Raw genomic sequence first — 14,788 nt, forward strand, 5'->3', positions numbered from 1 at the left:
TGGTTGGTTCTACATCCCCAAAACATGCTGTGTAAGCTAATTGTCCATACTATAAGTGCAAATGTGATTATGAATGCGTTTGTCTCGATGCACCCTGCAGATGTTCCCTTGCCCAAAGTCAGCAGGGAGAGCTTCCAGCAGACTCATCAACCTAATGAGGAACAGTGCTACAGAAAATGGATGGATTGCATTCCAGCCTCCGTCATCAGTCACTGAAAGAACGGTACACGTCTCCGTCTTTTCCCGACTCAATTGTGTTAGTCTTGCATGAATTGAATCCGCATTGTGAAACGCTTTGAATCTCAGCTCATTGGGACGTTCCGCCTGTTCTTCTGGTGACCGTATTGAAATTCATGCATGTTAAATACGCAAAAGTCATTTGGTCCTTGCCAGTCCCCATCCATCTCTGTTGATGGATCAAATGGCATACTTGACTTAGTCTCCCGCCTTGCTCCCTCCTGGCCCGCTTTTGAACTTGACCACCATGACGGTGATGTTGTCTGGGCAACCGCGGTAGAAGGACTGCAGGACGATGCTTTTGGCGCCAAAGTGCGGCTCGTCCAGGCGTTGGCGGACAAAGCGCACCGCCTCTTCGTTGCTGAAAGCGTCCCACAGGCCGTCGGACGCCAGGATCATGAACTCGGGCTGCAGTTTGTCCAGGTCGAACGTCACGATGTCCGGGTCGGGGATGACCACGTGCAGGTTCTTTAGCGGGTAGTCGCCGAGGGAGCGGGACATGGCCAGAATTCCCTGGACTCTCCAGGAACCGTTAAAACTGATGAAGCCTCCTATGGGAGGGTCACAAGATGCAGTTGTCAGAATTCACCAGGAGGGGGCATCCATTGTTCATGACAAAACAAAATGCGCCTTGACAGCGCAGCGTAGCGTTTTTTCTCTCTCTCTCTCGTCTTACCCGCCCGCTTGATCCTCTTGCGCTCTTTGAACTGATACGGTTTGTGGTCGTGTGACAGTGCCACGGCATTGCCGTCTTTGTCGCACAGGACGCCGCGGGAATCGCCCACGTTGGCTACTGTCAATTCTCGGTCTGACAGTAGTGCCACCAGACACGTGGTTCCTGGACAAAACAAGACGTTTAAATCAAATGAAATAAGGAAAGTGGTCCTCCAAGCTTTTCCATAGCCTTGAAAGTTGTTCATTTGCTAGCTCCCCTCAAGTACAAAGGGCTTCCTGCACACTGACCCGCTTCGTCGTGATTGGCAGACAGCTTGTCCAGGATCTCTCGGTCCACGTTCAGGATGCGCTGCTCCAGGATGCTGGCGTAAGACTGAGCGCTCTCCTTCTTTTCTCGCTCCAACGCCTGCAGCTGCTGCTTCAAGGATTCGGGCAGGTGAGCCTTCACGTAGTCCGCTGCAGCCTTGTGGAGAGGGGAGGGAGGGGCGAGACAAAAGGAGGAGTGAACAGATGCTACGTCGTCACAAAGCACGTTGTGTCTCCTTCCGGTTTTCCCCCAAATCCGAAGCTTTAGATAAGATGACCCAAATGACTAATGTAAAGGCCACTTCTATTGTTGAATTATGAAGCAAGCTCCACCCTGTTTGCTGCTCTCCCTCATTGTTTGCATGGTCTCCCTGTGCCTGCTGGCTTTCCTGTATGTACACGCTAGCAGCCAAGTGTGGTACAATGACAGTAAATCATCAAACTGTGCCTAATGTGCTACACCGGAATGTGAAACCTCTGAAAACTAAAGCAACATTTCTTTTCTGTGTGTTTGTATGGAGACGCCACAAGGGAGCTAGCTACCATTGAAGGAAATTGTTCTGAAGAAAATGGAACTTTGGACGTGCTTGACGGGTGGTGAGCGCTTTTCCTTGACTTGAGCTTTACTGACCTTTGATCATTTTCAACCAGTTCAAATGTTTGTGCACTTTCCTTCCTTCCTTCCTGTCCTGTCCTGTTTGTTAACACTATACGCGCAACTAGGAACTGAGAAATGTCCTGTTTGGGTTGGTTAAATATTTCTTTATAGGACAGTAATAGACAGAGGGGGGTCCCGCATTTCAAAAAGGGCCGAACAAATTGCCAAGAGCGACAGGAAATGAGAACGATACAAGATATGAAAGGGGGAGGGTCTCCAGTTCTGCGGTGGCTCCGCAGCAGGAGGATCGCATTTGAAAAAAAAAAAAAATCATTTAATCATCATCAGCCACAAAACATTCCTGAGGATATGAAATCCTTAAGCTTCGAATTGTTGTGCCAAGAGTCTTGAACGTTTGTTTTGGGGGGTTGGCTGGAACGCATTTTCATTCATTTCAATGGGGCGGCGGGGGGAATGATAAGACAATTTGGACCTCCGCGCGTGGTGGCCACGAAACAAAGTAAACCGGTATCTTAAAGCACAACTGTATGTTTGGGGGGGATTGGTGACAGACAGATTGCTAGAACTGGCCACTCAGTATGACAAGATGAAATCCAATGACCCTTGACGACACATGCACAGGGTTTGCTGGAAGCATCATCACAAAGAAACATGCGCTTTCTTTGTGATGGTTCGGGCAGAAGGGGGTGGGGTGGGGTGCACACAAAGGAATACAAGGCAGAGTGGGAACTTATGTTACTCTACTACAATACGTCTAAAAAGAGTGACTAATAGCTAGTAACGGGCGAATTTCTGGCCGCTCTCACATGATTACAGAAAGTTGTGTTAGCCAGTGATTTCCCGTGAAGACTCTGCATCCAGCGATGCTGCTCATGACAGTATGTCCGTCCACAGGAGCGCAAATGACGCATTCAGGTGCAAGAGAGGGAGGGCCGGCCTTGGGCGCTACTTACCTCTCCGCCGTGGCCGTCAAAGATGCCGAAGATGGACGGGTGGCTCTTGTTCGCGATGTCGGTGAGCACCTCGTAGCGATCCTCCATGTGATCCCTTCTGCCTTGTATTGAGTACACGGCCACGTTGTCGCTCTTAAACTCCCAGGTCTTGGAGAACTCTGCGTCCAGCACGTTGAGGCCTCCCAGCCGCTCGTTGTGCATCATCTCGGCCACTTTGCCCTTCACCATCTTCACGGCGTCGCGGCTTGACTTGACAATAGTCTTGACCTCGTCCGTGTGGAAGAAGTAGCTCCATAGCGCCAGGCTGATACATAGCAGGAACAACGTCTCCGGCCTGAGGAGAAAATAGCGCATGATCCGACCCAGAAGAGACAAGAGCGTCATCGTGTCTCCTATCATCACACGCCGCCCAAAAGGATGCACTGTTCACTCCATTAACGGGGTGACATTGAACGCACCACGGACGCCACCGAGGCCTGCCGGAGCTTGTGCTGAGGCGGCTGCTGCTGCTGCTGCTGCTGCTGCTGCTGCGACTACCGCACGCCGGCCGGCCGGCCGGGTCACCCTCATGCGCTTCGGCTTGAAATCAGCAGCGAAACGACTCCCTACATGTGCCCGAGGTCTCGCGGTCCATCTCAGGAGGCGGACGCGGATGTTGCTGCTTGCTGGCTAAGAACCTCCCTCCCTCCCACGGTGAGTGACGCGGGCGGGCGGGGGTAGGAAGAGCTTGCGTGGCTGCCGGGCGGGCGGGGGTAGGAAGAGCTTGCGTAGCTGGCTGCCTGGCTGCGTAGCTGGCTGCCTGGCTGCGTGGCTGGCTGCCTGGCTGGCTGCCTGGCTGCCTGCCTGCGTGGCTGCCTGGCTGCCTGCCTGGCTGCGTGGCTGCCTCCTCCTTTCAGCTGCGAAGGACGCTCGTTTTAACATCTCACTTCGAATCCTTGAAACACAAAAGCACGCACGCACGCAAACATGAGCGCTCACACACGCCACGCGTCATGATTAAGAAAATAACACCAAGTAAATCACGCGTTTGAGCATATGCTTTTGCTTTGAAATTCCCCACCAGTGAATGTTGCGACATTCCGGTATTAGCTTGACGTGCGTGACGCAAGTACGCAGCCGCATCACAGCACAACAAAGCTCGCACAAAACTAGATCATTCCGTTCTATCAATCAAAACAATTGGATGTCTGTTTATTACAATGTTTCTTGTGTTATTTTGTTTGACATCAGGTGCTGGAGTTAGTTGCGTTACTGGGGCAACGGAAAGCCAGTGGAGAATGAGTCCAAAGCAATCAGTTCCCCCTTCCCATCAAAAGGTAGCACGCATCCCTCCCTCTATTTCGCACCTCTTGACAAGAGTCCAAAGCCAAGCCTCAACTATGAAGCAGCTAGCAATCACCCTTAGCTCACCACAAGGTGGCAGTATCGCGTTTCAAACCCCTGCCTGTGACTGGCAGAAGTTTGACTTTCAGATAAAATCCCGGGGCCTCCCTTCAGGTATTTGAGACTGGCATGGGGACAATTGTCACACTGGGCTGTTGTTTGTGTAAATTGCAATTGCTTATTCACCTTTGACCCTTGGCCCACACGTGGAAAAAGTGTCACAAAGCACAATTACATACGCACAAAATTCTCGGGGAAAGAAAAGCAAAACAAGTTTACAAATGACATTTGTAATTACATAGCCTGCTAGTTATATTGATATTGTTGATGACGTGTTTGCTTAGCTATATTTCATTGACATTGGCTTTGGTAATGGAATGAATTCTCCATGTTGCTTCGGGTTCCAGTAACGTGCCCGCCCGCCCGCCCGCCCGTATGACACCTGAAATCCTCAATTGCCGTGTCATTACCAATCATGTCACCATTTGTTTGTAGACATTCAATGTGTTCATAAAGGTTGAAGGTGAATTGCGTCCTTCACACAGCAATACGTACGTCCGATCAAGCTGACAGGAGAGCTGCTTTTGCGCACCCTGCTCCGGATCACCCCTACAATCATGACATGGCCATCAATTGCGACTCGGCCGTGCGCTTGCCAGACAGTGAAAAATGCCATTGACTTTTACAAATGTTACATCCCTGCCCAGAGAGGCACTAAGTCAGCTGCCTGCGAACAACAGCAATCCATCTTAAGAGAAACATTTGTAAAATGCGTTTTTTATTTTGCAGTGACATTCCGCTGGAAGCTGCCTGGCTGTGTGACTCATTTTCTACCGAAGAGAGCATGTAAGTTGTCTTCACATGCATAAGGGTTGACTGTGTTATTTAAAAAAAAAAAAAAGTAAATGTAAAAACCTTTTTATATTCTTAACTGCTGAGAGAAATGATTCTAAATTGAGAGCTCGGTTAGGGATTATATTACCGGTATTGTCTGTGCTATGCTCCTGATATTTGACGTGTAATATCCAAAAAATTCGAACACAATGGCTGAGCAACATATTACTACTAAATCCATCTTTTTGTTCATAATCTCTACGTTTACTCCACAAACATTATTTTATTTGGTCGAAATGTATTCATTCAATCAAAACTTGAAAGTTGGAAATATGATTCCGGAAACCGTTTTGTGTCTTTCTTATATTAAATGATGCCCCAGCTGCACACACTTCACGGCAGGTTTTTCTCCCTCCCTCCCTCCCTCCCTCCAAAAGTAAATGAAAAAGCACTTGAACGCCATACAAATGGACACAAGTCCATCCATTATATTTTGAATTACACTTGGTGACTACATTACTGATCACTTCATCAATTGCAATGTATTAGAACTAATAATACACAAGCATTATCTTTTGAGTAGTACATTTTGAATGCATTCTTCACACCATCATTCTAACATCTGATGTGTAGTTTGAGTCCACATGCAGGTATGTTTTGAAGAGTGTGAATTTCTTCCAAATGACCCTCAATTTTATTGTGTGTGTGTGTGTTCAAAATGCATCCTGCTTGCTTGTTTGTTTATAGGCCCTTCTGTAAATATGCGTGTGCGCATGTTTATGTATTTTCTACTACTGGCCGTGTGCATATAAATAACTACGTTGCGCAGTGTGCGCAGTGTAATCTGTTCCCAACAGGCTGGATTCCCACCGAGCAAAAGACAGTATATTGTTCCTGCAGCAGCGCAGATAACAACTAATTAGCATACTGAATCATTTGGCTGCAAGAGCCACTCAGCCAGCCACCCATCTGCACGGAGCTGATAAACACACACGCACACATTTATGCGGAGCGTACACTCCTACTGAGACACACGTGCGAAGCGCAGGCTTCCCTAACCCCCTCATCCACTCTTTTGGTGAGGTTTTGTGAGCGTGAGGCAGGTATAGCCATTAACCCCGAGAGCCCCTTTCAAACACATGGATGTCTCGTGCACTTTCCGGAAGTAGTTCCACTTTTTTTTTTCAGGGATGTCGAGAAGTGCTGCTTCCCACCAAAAAAGTTGATCATATTCTGACCAGTTTTCCACATCTTATCTGGTTTATCAAATGTCACACACCCGAGCGAGCGAGCGAGCGGGCAGGGCAGGGCTGGACTGGCCATCTGGTACTCAGGGCAGAAGCCTGCTGGGCCGGTGTCTTTTGGGCCTGATGCGGTGCTACTTATTATGTGCCTGGAATTAGTTTTTTCCAAAGAGACCAAGCCACAATTTAGGGGGAGCAGCAGCATTTCGACAGCAATTGGGGGCAGGAGTCACGTCTGAATAGAAATATGACTTGGACTCGATCATGCTTCAATTTGTTTGGATTAGCGCTTTCGAGAGTGGGAGCTAGCTCTTTTGGTGCATTGCAGACACAACAGCGTATATTGAGGCAAGTGCAGGGGGAGGCTGTCGAAAGCTCTCTGACAATGGCAGGATATCCTGTAGGTCACTGAGCCCAGATGACCTCCACAGGAAGTTGTCACATGCTGGGAGGAAGTGAGCGTCCACCAAGGAATAAGCAGGACGACTTTAGAGAAGTGGAACGCCACTTTCAGCCTGTGAGGGTCGCTCGGGAATGACATTAGGTACACCAGCACGCTGGAATGAGTTCCAATGACAAACAGCTAGCTGCTTTTTATGACTTTTTTATTGGTTGTATTTTGCAATGATGTTTTCCAAGATATGACACAAATGAAATGCAATGATATGAGCTTACCTTGAAGCTAGGTTTGGATGCATGCTGCAGTGTTATACGCCATAGTCTCCATTTTGCTGCAGTGGCCCCCTTTTTTTTCTCGCTCCAGTCATTTAGGGACATATCCAATCATCATCGTCATAATAAGGTAAAAGATTATAAAGTTAACTACATATTCTTGAAGTGTGGAAAACGAGCATTTGTTGCTCCCGAAAATGAGATTTGTCTATCAAATATAATCATTGAAAGAATTGAGAGATGTTGTGTTTTGAAGCGTTATTCACAGGAAAGTTGCATCACACCAAGTCAATTTGGGCTTGAAAAGGATACAAATGAACGATTTGAGTGAGTTGGAACTTCTAGAGTAGTTCAAGGCACATCTTTGTGAATCATTGAGCACATCAGAAACGTATTGTTCTTTTATTCAGAGAGTTTTGTGTAAAATTCATCAGATTTAACATTGGATATATTCATAGATACATCTACAACAAATATATCATAACCAAACGTACAAGTTCCTTTTTGCCGCCATTCATAAAATACCATCGTTACCAAAGGTACCAATATAGTGTAGGTTAGTAAATTCTGCTGAAAAGGCAGAACGCATTGAGCAAACCTTGACAACTGCTGGTGCCGTCCGTCGCCAACATGCCATGCCGTTGGCAACCAAGGGGTTGCTCATTGTACCTTTCTAAAACTACATACGCGTTACAGTCGGGAAAAAAAAAAGAAAGAAAAACAAACTAGACATTCATGTCAAAATGACGCCGTGACCGACATTTTGTACACCTCGAGAATCATCGTGTGTTTTTGTACCTCCCATGCAAAACTGCAAAAATGTGTTTGGAGTCTGTTGTCGTTCTCGCGACGCCAAACCCTAACGAGATGAAATGGTACCAACTTTTCATGTTTAGGACTCGCCTTCCATCTTTTAAACCAAACCTGTGAACAAACAACACAGTATAGGTACATCTTAAAACCACATGACGTTGTTCCGTGAAAATAGAAAGCTATTTACAATCGTTGACTGAAGGGCAGTTGAGGGTTTTTATATTGAGCTGTCTTCTCACCAGAAGTTTCCGCAAGTGCGACCAACGAGGCCATTGAGATACCCTGGAATTCTATATTACAAAAAAAAAAAAACCCCATGTTTGGTTGAATGACTCAAGATTGTAATAGCTAGCGGGGTCACAGCAAATTTGAATCAGGTGCTTTGATTTGTCTGTAAACTCATTTGATTTCTTCTTTTAGCACGTCGGGTTTTGGTTTCAGTTTTGAAGTTTGACCTATATTAGATGCTTGCGCAATATGGATTTGACCAATTTTAGGGAAGAAAAAAAAAATCCCTTTTTCAGGTCAGGTCGAACCAAACTTCATCCAAAGAGCGAGTGCAGTGTCAAAAGGCTTAATTAAGTGTTCAGGATTTGGTTCTTTTCATTTGCATCATCTTTTTTGAGAGTAACTGGGGCAAAAAAGGACGTGGTTTCCACAGATGAGGTCGTCATCTTGTGAGAACAAGCTCATTCGTCAGCACCTTCCATTGCTGCCCAATTCATTGCAAGAGGTCCCGCTTTTCACTGTTTGCTTTTGGCTCGTTCTTGCTTTGATTGCACATGATTTTGACTTTCTAATACAAGACAAGGGGATTGATTTCAGATTTGAAGCTCTGAGCTTTTTCCAAACAAACAACTGTTTCATCCACAGGCTGCTCGTTCAAAGACATGCACAATTTACACCTTGTTTCCAAATCCTGCGACCGAGGCTTTTCCATCAGTGTTGTCAAGTGCAGAAGGTCGTCAGGTCCATGTTGTCTCTCGCACAATATAGATCTTCATTCTCCATCTCAAATGACCCACGAATGTAAGCACGCACTTTTCCTTCCGCTTTTCAGAATCATCGTCGGCCGGAGCCATCCAGCGGGCGTCCGTTGCGCCTGAGATGGAGCGGAGGAGGGCCGCGTGAAGCCGCCATAGTCCTGGGGGCGGGAGGCGAGTCCTGATCCTCCACGAAGCTCTCCGGGCTGCCTTCGGCGTCTCCGTCAGGCAAGCTCCCGCAACTGGAGCCGGGCGACATGGTCTCCGGCAGGTCGTCCCTAGCCAAGCTTACCATCGTGTCCTGACGCGGCCCGCCTTGGGGCACCCCGTCGTGTGCCCCCACCAGGATCCCGGTGTCCCCTTCAGTCGGGGGGCCGAGGTCGCGCCCGTCCTGGTCCTCCAGCAGGTTGGAGAGGAAGCTGATGTACTTCATGGCCAGACGCAGGATCTCGTTCTTGCTCAGCTTTTTGTCCGGAGGGTGAGTGGGGATGAGTTTACGGAGCTCTGCGAAGGCGCCGTTCACGTTCTGCTGCCGCCAACGCTCGCGGCTGTTGGTGAAGATACGTCGGACAATCTTGGGCTGGCCGGCTTGAGGAGGGAGAAACATCGAGAGACGTGAGTAAATGACATTGCGCGTATAAAGAGACATTTATGTTCAAGGAATACAGTAATTCACCATATTATTGCCATTTCAATACATCCCCCCAAAAAATCTGTTTTTCCAAATAGAAAAAGTGTTACTACTTTTATTCCCATAGGAACATGTTTCAGTTCGACCCCTCGACTAAGAAACAAAGTTTCGCCTGGGTTGTTAGTGCAAATGCCTCAGGATCTTTTTTGCTTTCATTTGAGAGGGCAAACTTGAAATGAAAAGAAGCCACCGAATGTTAGCGACGGGGTTCACATTTCCTTTGGTATTTCCACAGCATATATAAAAGAGCCTGCATTCAGTCACATCCTCACACCCCCATCCATGGTGTCTTCCAGGCTTTTGTCGTCCTTGGAACACACCCAGTCTATCTTAATCCCTCAGCCCACTGCGGTAAATGCTTGGCATGGAGGTAGAGGCAGCAAAGGCAGCAAAGGCAGCAAAGGCGCAACCCCCGATTCGCCCCCACCCCCCGTTCGCCTTCCTATTCTCCCATCCTCCAGCCTTGCATGTGTCAGTGTGCATGGAGAAGACACCAGAAAATACAAATCTACCTGAAGGTTTGACACCATTAGTTAGAGGTTTGACAGTATTTTCTTTTTTTTTTTTTGGCGGTGGGGGCAAGACCTGGTAGATCCATTTCAAAGGACGGATGGAGATGAAGAGGGAGTGAGGGGCTAGCTTTAAGCGGCAGGTGCGAGGACACAGCAGAAGTGCGGCTTACCATACTTATAAAGATCTAAAATGCTCCTACCCTCGTCCAGTTCAACCTCATAAGGCGCCGGGCGGCGTTTTACCCTGTTGCTGGGGTACATGCTGTACTGCTCAGAATCCCCTCCAAGACTACATGGCAACAACAACAAAAAAAACAAGACAAGAGCAGCATGTTACATTCCATGTCATTTCACATCATAGAAGCATACACCAACATAGCCGCTTTGTTAGGTGTTTTTTATATACATATATATATATATATATATATATGGTTTTTTTTTTAACAAAATAAGAGAAAAGCATGTTAGCTGATCATGTCTTCGCTTGAATCGTGGTTACACTGCCATTATATGTTCAAATGTTGTAAGATGCAGGAAATCGTTTTGGTCATATGTTAGCTTTATCATCATTATACATGAACAAAATATGTTCATTCTAACATATCCAAATTAGGGAAATGAATGTGAAAACTGGTATTACATCCTCAACATATGTTAAAATGATGTCGTCGTACACTATTTACCTAAGATCACAAGCAGGAAATGTTCAAATTACAACGTTGCTTTACTTCAATATGTTCTTTTTTTTCCACATTATCAGGAAAATAATCAAAAATGTCATGATGGTGTATACCTACAAATGTTACTTTTATTTGCATGTAATCATCAACATGCAGAAAACGCACGCTTACTAAAAGTGCTAATACAGTCATTTTAGCATCATTTGACATCAAAATGGCCCCCCAAGCCCAGAATGACTCAAGAAGAGCACATACAGGAAAATGAATGTTATCGTTATATCTTCGCTTTGTCATCGCTGCATCATAATTAAAACTTTTTTCAAAAATGCATCTAATCATCATTACATCGTCATTTTTTGCAAGGAATCATCATCAAATTGAGAGCAAAAGGAGAGACATCACACATACTTGCTGTCTCATGACATGATCAATATACATTAGGTGCAAAAAGTAGCCTTTTAATCTTCATCTAATTAAGAGCAGATGTATATATATTTGCATTTTTTGCACATTTCATAAATCCAATATGTCACAAACATGTAGAAATGTATAAATATATACGTATATAGTATGATGTATTTGCTAACACTAACGTAATGCATCATCTGCAAAATAGGCCCTCGAATGCAAGCATGATGTTGGCTTGATCGTCACTATGTCTTCATTTTTTTTTTTGCATCATAGCACATGCATACGGTGACAAAACCTCTCGCATGTTAACATTGATCATGTTAGCTCATCTGGACATCCGTCTGCTGCTGACACAATGCTGAGATTTCTTTGAAGAGCAGCTATGAGGACATTTTTATATCAATAGCCTTCCATGCGGGATGCGAATTAACGCAGATCTTAATAACACCATCATTTATTACAACATGCACTTACGAAAAACATGGTCACTGTTATGATTTATCTGACAAGTGATTATAATCTGAGTTGTGTGTTTCCTATGTTGTTGGATTGTTTTTTTTTTTGTTTTTTTTTACGATGGGGAGGGTGTGTCTGTGTGTGTGCGTGCGTGCGTGCGTGCGTGCGTACCTGTTGATGGCTGCGAGAGGCTGCGCCAGGTTGTAGAGCATGGCCCGAGCCGGGACAGGGAACGCGTTGGGGCTCAGCTGGACCATTCGAGCGTTCTCTCGTTGGATGTGCGGCGGTGCAGGAGGAGGAGGAGGAGGAGGAAGAGCGTGAGGAGGAAGAGCGTGAGGAAGAGGAGGTCTGCGGAGCTCCGTGATGGGCACCAAATGGCTCTCGGCCCTCCTCTCCAGCGCCTTTATAGCGTCCCTCCTGGAGAGCTCGATCACCGGCACTTCCCTTTTCAGGTCAAGGGCGTCGCGAGAGGCGGTTTCCTTGGCAACACCGTTGATGACGGTCCCGTTGGTCGAGTTCTGCAGGGGCGCGTCATCAGTCTCCTCGACCCCCGCGGTGAGCCCTCCCCCTTCTTTCTCTTCCTTCTCCTCCTCCTCGTTCTTCCTCCTCCTCCTCCTCCTCCTCTTCATCCTCTCCTCCTCCTCCTCTTCCTCGCATCTGATGATGACGGAGGAGTCTTCGGGCTTTCCGCGAGCAGCCTCTGCGTCTGGACTCCCGCGACAAAGGTCCGGCTGCCTTTTTTCCATCATATTTTTCCCCTCTCTGTCTTTCTTCCGCAGTTTGGATGAACACAATTTTAAGCCATAAGCCGTGCACTCGCCATTCGAAATGTGGGATGTGTACGTGCAACCAACCCTATGGAAGAGAAAAGAAAAAATATGTGTCACTTTTTTCAACGATGAGATATGCCTACTTGAACAATATCTCGTCGTATAAATACACGGATAGCTTGACTGCTAATGGCTTTAAAAACAAGGCTTGTTTCAAACACGTTATATCATTCATTTTTTTACTTTCTGAAAAGTCACCTTTTTCTAAAAAAAAAAAAGGACCATTCGTTTTCCTTTTTTTGCCTGAAGTCACGTTTGTGATCAAGTAACAAGCTGCAAGCTTTTTTCGATCATTATTTCTAAATGTATGAAAAGGGTGACATTTTCGGTTGGCAAAATGAGTATGTATAAGCTTTAATTATCACTAACAAATGATAATGATGAAAACGAACACAAGATTTATTATTTAATTGTCGTCACCTGAAAATAAGAGCCCAATTAGATACTATATTTTAATGGTCTCAATCGTCATACTGTGCCTAACCCAAAACACGATCTTATTTTTAATAGTCTTAAAAGTCACAGTATTATACTGTCCTTTAACTTTCAATGTATTTGATCACTTTCTCCCAAGCCTATTTTGTCTGGTGCTGGTAGATAAGCCTTTTGAAACATTTGACATCATTATCTAAGGGCCATTGCAGAAAACATTTCGGTCTGTGATATACTGGCACATAAAGCGATGCATTATTTAGCCAAACAAAAACATGCCCTTTCAAAAACAAAACTAGGCCGTTGTGTTGTTGCTGTAAAAAAACCATCCACGTGTTATATTAACAATTGCAATGGTCGGTAAATAAACTGACATCAAATAGTATTTAAAAGGTGAATTTGACGGGTTAAAAGCCGCATCATTTCTTCCGAATGTAGGCCTCGCATCCGTTCTAATAGCCCTCCGAGCCAATAGCGTGCGAACCCAAAGAATGCCTCTCAACTATAAAAGAGAATAAAATAAAGCGAGTCACCGACGATGGGACGGACGGGCGGACGGGAGAGCGAGCGAGCGAGCGAGCGCCCGTTTTGGAACTGGAGCACTTACCGTCCGGAGTGCTGCTGTTGATGCTACCGCCTAAGTGGAGCCATTTTGTGAGTGGCTCATCCATAGCTGACGTTTTCTTTTTTTTTTTAGACTTCCAGTGTGTGTTTCGTGCGTGCTTGTCTGTATACTGTACATGTGTGTGTGCGTGCGTGTATTCCGCGCCGTAACCAACGCGCGCTCGCTCGCTCGCTCGGCGGAACTCGGGCCGGCAATGTGGCCGAGGGAGATAAGCGCATGGCGGCGGCCTCTTCATTCGCGATAAGCCCCCCCTAAGGCCATTATTTATGAAATGATTCATTATTATTTGCCTGTCGCGGGGGGGTGGGCTGTATAGGCGTTGGGAGGGGGGCATCTAACGACGTCAGGCGGGATACTGTAACAGCGGTGGCAATGAAGGTGTGTGTTCCATTTCTTTTTTTTTTCCAATGGAAAAGAAACAAAAGCACAGTTTAAGCTTTTGACCGAATTGTCTTTATTTGTCACGATAGGTTCCCAAAATGACTTTATCCCTTCTTCCCCCTCAACCTAAAAAGATCAAAAAGTATTTTATTCCATATCCCATGATGAAGGTCTAATTATGCAGAGATAATCCTTAATGGCCAATTGACACCGTTTTTTTCAATGATATGAAACATGGAAATAAATAAAGAAAATAAGTCAACCAAATTAAGATAAACTCGCATATTGCATATACGCAATCATTGCCATTGTCAACGTAATTTTTCATTGGACCCCCGAAAAAAAAAAACCATCGGTGGATGAGAAAATGGATTGATAAATCAGATTTTTGTTTCTTTTTAAGGAATAATAAAATTAAAAAGGCGTCTCGGTCATGTCCGTGTGTGGGTGTGTGCGTATATACATTATACGCACACAAACATTGTCAATGTAATTTTGATTAGACGCCCCCCCCCCCCCCAAAAAAAAACAAAAAAACATTAGTGGATGATAAAATGAATTGATAAATCAGATTTTTGTTTCTTTTTAAGCAATAATAAAATTAAAAAGGCGTTTCGGTCATGTGCGTGTGCGAGTGTGTGTGCGTATATATATTATACGCACACACACATTGGCAATGTAATTTTGATTGGACCGCTCCAAAAAAAAAGACATCGGTGGATGAGAAAATGGATTGATAAATCAGACCTTTTTTTTTTTAAGGAATAATAAAATTAAAAAGCGCGCGCGCACACCTTTTCAGTCATCATTTTGAGGGCCTCGGCGGGCTAAACAAAACCTAAAAAAAGATTCAATTAAACAGGTCCTTTCAGACCATTTTCTAATGCTTCTGATGTCAAATAAATGCTTATTGTGAATGCCCGCCAGAAAAAATCGAAATGAAAAAAAGTGTCATTGTGTTGAGGGCCACGGAGCACTGGTGGCTTGGACTCGTGGCCAGGGGAGATAAAGTGTGTGGCTATCGGCTTGTGGTCACACACGCACACGCATC

At 45.6% G+C, this 14,788-nt stretch overlaps 2 protein-coding genes and 1 long non-coding RNA gene across 7 annotated transcripts; 1 reads left to right on the forward strand and 2 right to left on the reverse strand.

Annotated features, from left to right (window-relative positions):
- Positions 1-236: 236 nt before the first annotated feature.
- On the reverse strand, positions 237-3,480 carry ppm1la (protein phosphatase, Mg2+/Mn2+ dependent, 1La). Of its 2 annotated transcripts, XM_037276253.1 has the most exons (5): positions 3,249-3,480; positions 2,791-3,124; positions 1,201-1,375; positions 914-1,075; positions 237-788 (listed from the first exon to the last, which is right to left on the reverse strand). In XM_037276253.1, exons 2-5 carry the CDS (start codon positions 3,016-3,018, stop codon positions 436-438), a joined length of 918 nt encoding a protein of 305 aa, XP_037132148.1. In that variant the 5' UTR covers positions 3,019-3,124; positions 3,249-3,480; the 3' UTR covers positions 237-435. The 2 variants fall into 2 exon arrangements, with proteins under 2 accessions (XP_037132148.1, XP_037132147.1); XM_037276252.1 differs by having other exon boundaries at positions 2,791-3,480.
- A 135-nt stretch (positions 3,481-3,615) lies between these two features.
- On the forward strand, positions 3,616-6,844 carry LOC119137499. 2 transcript variants are annotated; one of them, XR_005100923.1, is made up of 3 exons: positions 3,616-4,106; positions 4,963-5,019; positions 6,656-6,844. It is a non-coding gene; the product is annotated as an uncharacterized LOC119137499 (long non-coding RNA). The 2 variants fall into 2 exon arrangements; XR_005100922.1 differs by lacking the exon at positions 6,656-6,844 and having other exon boundaries at positions 4,963-5,198.
- A 467-nt stretch (positions 6,845-7,311) lies between these two features.
- On the reverse strand, positions 7,312-13,445 carry tal1 (T-cell acute lymphocytic leukemia 1). Of its 3 annotated transcripts, none has more exons than XM_037276570.1 (4): positions 13,339-13,445; positions 11,641-12,324; positions 10,123-10,211; positions 7,312-9,307 (listed from the first exon to the last, which is right to left on the reverse strand). In XM_037276570.1, exons 2-4 carry the CDS (start codon positions 12,216-12,218, stop codon positions 8,799-8,801), a joined length of 1,176 nt encoding a protein of 391 aa, XP_037132465.1. In that variant the 5' UTR covers positions 12,219-12,324; positions 13,339-13,445; the 3' UTR covers positions 7,312-8,798. The 3 variants fall into 3 exon arrangements, with proteins under 3 accessions (XP_037132465.1, XP_037132463.1, XP_037132464.1); XM_037276568.1 differs by having other exon boundaries at positions 10,093-10,211; XM_037276569.1 differs by lacking the exon at positions 13,339-13,445 and adding an exon at positions 12,720-13,209 and having other exon boundaries at positions 10,093-10,211.
- Between the last annotated feature and the right edge of the window lie 1,343 nt (positions 13,446-14,788).

The sequence above is a fragment of the Syngnathus acus genome, chromosome 17, assembly GCF_901709675.1.
Source record: "Syngnathus acus chromosome 17, fSynAcu1.2, whole genome shotgun sequence".
Lineage (NCBI taxonomy): Eukaryota > Metazoa > Chordata > Actinopteri > Syngnathiformes > Syngnathidae > Syngnathus > Syngnathus acus.

Excerpts from the sequence above, each read along its gene's own strand:
- ppm1la (XM_037276252.1), bottom strand. The coding sequence starts at position 3,189 with ATGATAGGAGACACGATGACGCTCTTGTCTCTTCTGGGTCGGATCATG. Across the intron at positions 1,376-2,790 it reads TTGACGGCCACGGCGGAGAG|GCTGCAGCGGACTACGTGAA; the intron begins GTAAGTAGCGCC and ends CCTCTCCACAAG. Across the intron at positions 1,076-1,200 it reads TGCCAATCACGACGAAGCGG|GAACCACGTGTCTGGTGGCA; the intron begins GTCAGTGTGCAG and ends TGTTTTGTCCAG.
- tal1 (XM_037276568.1), bottom strand. The coding sequence starts at position 12,218 with ATGATGGAAAAAAGGCAGCCGGACCTTTGTCGCGGGAGTCCAGACGCA. Across the intron at positions 10,212-11,640 it reads CCTCTCGCAGCCATCAACAG|TCTTGGAGGGGATTCTGAGC; the intron begins GTACGCACGCAC and ends GTTGCCATGTAG. Across the intron at positions 9,308-10,092 it reads TTTAGATCTTTATAAGTATG|CCGGCCAGCCCAAGATTGTC; the intron begins GTAAGCCGCACT and ends TCCCTCCTCAAG.